General features: G+C 40.1%; 1 protein-coding gene across 1 annotated transcript; it reads left to right on the top strand.

The window, feature by feature from the left end:
* Window positions 1-514: 514 nt before the first annotated feature.
* LOC149070639 (uncharacterized) lies at window positions 515-3,920 on the top strand. Its single transcript, XM_089248910.1, has 3 exons — window positions 515-632; window positions 779-907; window positions 3,465-3,920. The coding sequence occupies exons 1-3, from the start codon at window positions 537-539 to the stop codon at window positions 3,600-3,602; spliced, it is 363 nt and encodes a 120-aa protein (XP_089105036.1). The 5' UTR covers window positions 515-536; the 3' UTR covers window positions 3,603-3,920.
* The last annotated feature ends 2,375 nt before the right edge of the window (window positions 3,921-6,295 follow it).

Here is a 6,295-nt window from a genome sequence, read left to right on the forward strand (position 1 = left end):
GTGGATACGGAGGGGACGAAGGACCGATTTCTTCCCGTTCAGTGAAAAAAAATTGCATTATCGGCATAGGCAAGAGGGCAAATGTGGACATTCGCCCCTCGCCCCCCACTTTTTAATACATACCCACATTTATTTCCCCCTCTTTCGAGGATCATGTATCCACTTATGAGTTAGTCGCTCATAATGTTACTCGTTCACTCATATGGTCACTCACTCACTAGCTCATTCACCAACTCTTTCGTTCACTCACTCACTCACACATTCACTCACTTGCCCAATCACTCGGTCACTCACTCACTTGCCCAATCACTCGGTCACTCACTCACTGGAGACGAACTGTTGTCAGTGAATTGCTTGTAATAAATTCATAATACACATAAATTCTCCGTTGGTGGTGGTGGTGGTGCTTTTGGAGATTAACTTCACTTCTTCAGTCGTGCTTCGCTTCTGCGTTGATCAAATACGTATATTTCCTTTATGGTGAACTTGTATTTTGTTTTCGACGCAGCTTGAATTGCTGGAAGCGACAGAATGACATGGTGCACCTCGCCTACGACAACCTCGTCCAGCACAGGCGTATACTAGACGTCCATCCCACTTACAACCACCACAGGCTCGAGGACTCGTTCATGGTGAGTCAGTTTTCGATGTCTCGCATCGTGCGCCACACTAAATAGATCGATAATGTAGTGAGTCCACAGTGACAAGCGTTTATTACAAGAGATGCGTTGTAGGCATTAATATAAAGCTACGGCATTTTCTTTATCTCCGTCACTAGCTCCACAAGAAGTACAAGGCGAATGTCTGTAAGTACCCGACCAATTGGAGGGAACTCCTCAGAGAAGAAGAGGCCATGAGGCAAGAGATACGAAGCAATTTCCTCAAGAAAGAAGAGAGGTTGAAGAAGGTAAGCTATACCTTTTTTGCAATTACAGTAAAAGCCTGTTATAACGAGTACAGCTTATAACAAGAACCTCGATATAACGAGTGTTTGCGGATGATTGTCAAAGAGCTAATACTATAAAAAACATTCGCTTATAACGAGAAGTCTGTTATAACGGAAATTTTTTTCGCGATTGTGATCTGTCGTTATAACGGTGTTCTACTGTATTAATGTCGGTTTCAACAAATCTATAGTTTATTTTCATCTCGATGCACCCATGATGGGGTCAGGGCCGTATATATAATAAGAGCTGTCTCATGACGCGCCGGAGTCGGTGTAAAACCCTTAATTGCCATAGGCTACCCTGGTATTTTCATGAATGTTTTGTGACCCGCCCCCAGAGGCATACACGTAAGGCTACCCTGGTATCTCAAAGTCGCGCTTTAATCGAAAAGTATTACAGCAGTGTGACCTCACGCACCTGATTCTAAACCGCGCCCACTGAGCCAAGGCGGCAAAAGCAACTTCAAAGGAATGAGGCAGCCCTTACTATATAGCTATGTGATGCGGCAGTGGTAGGTTCATTTGATGTCGCGTATTTTACGGGTCAGACCAATTTTTACCCATATTATTTATCCTTGGGAGGGATGACCGATCTTCCAGCATTCCGGAGCTACAATTTATTAGTATCTCTCGTTTTTAGAGATAGTTCAGTTTATTGTGATAATAGGTCGGAGCCCTTCCATTACAATCAAACAGCAAAATAACACGATGAACATTGGTGGCGTACAGAAACATCAGATTAGATCGATGGGAGTTACAGAAATATGTTGCACACAAAAAAAAACTGAAAAAACAACAGAAAATAACTTGAAAAAAGAAGAAAAAAATCAAAAACATGCATTATTCTTGGTTAGAGACCTGAAAGTGATTATCACTCATCACCATGCATAGGCGGATACGGGGGGGGGGTGGGCAATGGGAGCAATGAGGACAATCACTCCCTCTCTTTCACTGAAAAACTGTATTATTATCACAGGCGAGAGACGGAGGTAGAAAACCACCTCCTCCCGTTCACTATACACAGCCTTGATGATCGCCCCCCCCCACCCCGTTCTTCGAAGACACCAGTGCCACCATGTACTGAGTAGTAAAAATTTAATAACACCTAAAGTGGCTTGAAGATTGAGTAGATTGTGTACTAGCTGGTAGGAAAGTAAAATTCGTATGTTTTTTTTTTTTTATTTAATTCAGTGTAAGATATGTCATAAGATCACAATATATAACGTATGTTGGAATAGCTTTAGCTCTAATTACAGCGCACATGTGCCGTGTCATTCATTTTATATTGCCCCGCAATATATAGCTCTATAGCCCTTATTTCAAACTGGATTTGTTCTCTTAATGTTTCAAATTCCTTGATACACTAATGCTCAGAAGTTAAGCTACAAAATCAAAAATGCTTATAGAAGCAAATGTTTAATTTTTTTTCTGTTGTTGACACAGATCATAGGGTGAAGCAAAAGGCACTTTCTGGTGAAATTACAAAGAAATACAAAATCCAAAATCGAATAATTGACGTAGCAAAGAAGAATCATATATCGAGAAACGAAAAGTTCAATGGAGAAGGTCGGCCAAGATGGGATATGACGGATCTCTAATATCAACTCTATTGGTCTCAAGTGAAAAGTAACGGGAGCTATTCCATACGAGTCAGCGTTTCAGACTGAACGTAATGCTCGACAACACAAACTGTGTCAACTTTTGCATTATCGTCCATAAACATGGCAGCAGATCCACGTGAGAGAAAGAAATGGTGCAAGGGAGCATATATGGTGCAAGGATTTCATCTCGATAGCATACTACAGTCTCTGAATCTCTAGTGAAAAAATGAACGTCGATGCTGTCGCCAATAGCAATTTATGCCCAGATCATCAATACAGTTACAATGGAGAATCATAATTTTGTTGCTTAACTTTTGAGCACGAGTGTAGATTAAGGTAGAATTCTGATTCGTTTCTAATAAATCAATCGGATAGTTCTCAATCGGATTTAGAAAGGGCTTAGTGATGGCCAACACAAGCGAAATGGCCCAATGAAGCCATGATATCTCGTCCTCTTTCAACCAAATTTTCCGCAGTTCGTATATCTTGACACTTTTATCGTAGAACATGCATAAATTAGAGAGAATAAAATGTCCTTTAATGAATAAAGATGGCCATCAACATCAACTGACCCATTCCTGATTACGCCCTCCTGTCTAAAAAAGAAAAAAACACATAATCTTTTCATGAACGTGGAGGAATCACCCCTTCACCTTCCCCCCCCCCTCCTATATCCGATTATAGTCGAGTACTGTTATTACGTTGGTAGCAAAGCGGGAGCACTCGGTTCTGCAGGGGAATGACGTCACGCGTGACTCCCGCTGATACCGACTCTAGCCCCTCATGAGACAGCCCTGGCTTTAAGCACGAATTGAGAGGATGGTAGCTGCAGGTGAACGTCTCACCCCACGACTGCGCTGAATACGCGTTATGTATGAAAAGACATTAATTATTTTTTTATGTGTGTCTGTGGACAGGCCCGAGAAGAATTGGAAGAGAAGAGAAAGAGGTATTTGGCTTCGCGTGGATCGGCAACGTCTTCGCCCAGCCAGAGGAAGCAGAAGCAACCTGCCGAGCCCGAATCTGAAAGCCAGGAGGCTGAAACAGAGCAGTAAAATGATCTCCCCCACCCACAAGGGATTCCGTAGAAAGATCAGAAACTGAAAATAACACAAAATGGTGACCGGCTTCCCCCCAATCTTTGTTCTTAATTTATTCGTGTGTTTGTGTATATGAAGGTCTGACGAAAATTCTATTTCTGTCAAGTATATTAACAAAAGAAAATGTAATGTCTGCCGAGTTTATAAATACTTGTCCACCATGTGTGAACGCACTTTATAATAACATACGTGTTGTAAGCCAACTCGTAATGTTTCATCTTTTCACGTTCGTAAAGAGTTTAAATGAATAAAAGAAATTCTATGTGGTCAGTCATTTTCAGATCTTGATGTCGTTTCTTATCTACGGGGATGCCAGAACCAGAAGGGTGAGTGGCCAATTGTTGCACCCTGCCTTTTTACCCCGTGATATCATATTTGATCAACCGAATTGATCCCGAGAATCGCCCTTTTCGGTTTAACCCCTTCGCTTACAAGTTATCGGTAAGAAATTCCGATCACCTTTATTTGAGGAATCGATAAATATGGTAACCGTGTCCTAACCTAACAGCACGTTAGAAAAAGACAGGGGGAAAAAAGAAGGAAAAGAAAAACAAATGAGAAAGAGTAAAGCAGTATCATGGATATCAAGTTGATAAGAGTGTAGGTACAAAGTAAATTTTCCCCTTTCACCCTCACCCTACCTTTTCTTTCGCTCTTACATATTTGTAGTAGAAGGATACCTGATATGCGGGGGGGGGGGCGAGATCAGCACTCGGATTGCAGTTTGCGAAAAAGTTTTTTTTCTCACGAAAGGGGATTTTTTTTTCTGACACATAAAACGTTTAGTTTTACATTTTAATTTTGTCGATAGATGGCGCAGGAAACCAATCCGGCACAAATGGTTGAACCTGAACCTTTCTTCAATCCCTTCTGTGTCCGAAACATTCTTAAGGCGTCAGACTGGGTAAAACAACTTCACCAATAGTGCTTTACATCCACCATAGTAACATCACAATGAAAACCTTAGGCAAACGTCAGTAACAGGAAAACTCAGAAGTGAGCTATTAATCGTACACCCTGTCTTTCATACGAATTTTATTTGCCTATTACCATTGATTTGCTCTCTTTCAGCGCCCTCTATGGACAAAATTTTAAATTATTTTTCTTCCTCTACCAAGGAAAAAATCCTTTATGAGAATAACTTTTTTCTCAAGCCGTCAACATCAATTCCTTCAATTTTTATGAATTTTTAAACTACAGTGAAACCTGTGTATAATGATACTGTCTATAACGATAAACCTGCCTATAACGATATATTTCTTTGGTCCCAGCGGAATTTATACACAATAGAAAATAGCGCAAATGCTCAAACTGTCAACAACGATACCTGTCTATAACAATATTTTTTCCAGGTCCCCACAGTATCGTTACAGACAGGTTTCACTGACATTTACGGATTTATGGGGCATCTTGCGTTTTCATAGTCAAACGATTCGATATGCAGTCGACACTGCTTATTAAATTCACTGACAATGTTACCATTCGGGTATTGCTATCACTTTTTCAAAATCCTTTTTCAGAATTTTTTTTTTTTTTTTTTTGTGGATTCTCAAGGTTTAACCAAACTTACTTTTCCTCCTGTTAGTTATGGCTATCAGCCTACAAGACCATGTAGGAGGCTAGAAGGTGTTCTTTCCTACCTCCCATACCGACAAAAATTTCTGTACTTAACTTCGCAATCGGTACGTGGTATCCGCTGTGATTCATGTACTTAAAGAGCTGTTTTAGCTGCTACATGAATCACAGCGAATACCACGTACTTGAAGAGCTGTTTTAGCTGCTTTGGAGAAGCATTCGCCTTCCTATTGTTGAGGCAAATGTATAACAAAGAGAAACCTCCTTTCTTTCGGTTCTTCATCAGTTTCTTTCAGTTGACCAAATTGAAAGTTCTTTTTTCAAGAGACTTTTTAGCATGGGTGAAACGTAATGTACGTCAAAAAAAAAGTAAACTATCGTAATTTCATGACACTCATTAGAAAGTTCAAATGCTAACGCGTCACAATCGCTGAGTAAAAAAAAACGAGGGCAGGATTTAGCTTGAAGGGAAAAAAAAGTCCCGTAAAAGAATGTTTTTGAAAACAGAGCGATTAACATTTTATGCACTCAATCGCGTAGGAAGGAAAAACATTGTCTAGTATTACCAATATCCGTTTACCATACGTGCCGCTCTACCGAACGGGATGTATGGTCAATGTACTACTACAAAATCACACATGCACCCCTCGTCCACATTCCTCTAACGAATAAGAGGAATTCCTCTAACGAATAACCATAAAGAGAGGATTCAAAAGAACTTGAGAAAATTTACGGACAATAATTTTTAGAAGATAAAGATACATTTTTCGCTTCATTAATCACAAAATAATTTTTTTATTTGATGTTTTTATTCAGTGTTTAGCTATTTTCAATGTTCTGACAAGAAAAACTGAATATCGTTGATATTTTTGCTGCCGTCTATGGATGAAAATTGGATGCGCGACTTTGTTTTATGATTGGGAGTGATTTCTAGATGGTGCCACAACAATAAATCATATTCCCGAGTGGCGTTAGATGATCTTCTACCACTGTCAAGGTTGCCGTTAAGTCCCGGGTTCAAACCGGGGAAAGAATATAGATATTTTCCATAACGAGCTTGAGGCGACCACCGA

Source organism: Pholcus phalangioides, unplaced genomic scaffold, assembly GCF_987345545.1.
Source record: "Pholcus phalangioides strain wild (caught in Gottingen) unplaced genomic scaffold, Ppha-v1.0 ptg000021l_1, whole genome shotgun sequence".
NCBI classification, from domain to species: Eukaryota; Metazoa; Arthropoda; class Arachnida; order Araneae; family Pholcidae; genus Pholcus; species Pholcus phalangioides.

Excerpts from the sequence above, each read along its gene's own strand:
- LOC149070639 (XM_089248910.1), top strand. The coding sequence starts at position 537 with ATGGTGCACCTCGCCTACGACAACCTCGTCCAGCACAGGCGTATACTA. Across the intron at positions 633-778 it reads GGCTCGAGGACTCGTTCATG|CTCCACAAGAAGTACAAGGC; the intron begins GTGAGTCAGTTT and ends CTCCGTCACTAG. Across the intron at positions 908-3,464 it reads AAGAAGAGAGGTTGAAGAAG|GCCCGAGAAGAATTGGAAGA; the intron begins GTAAGCTATACC and ends GTCTGTGGACAG.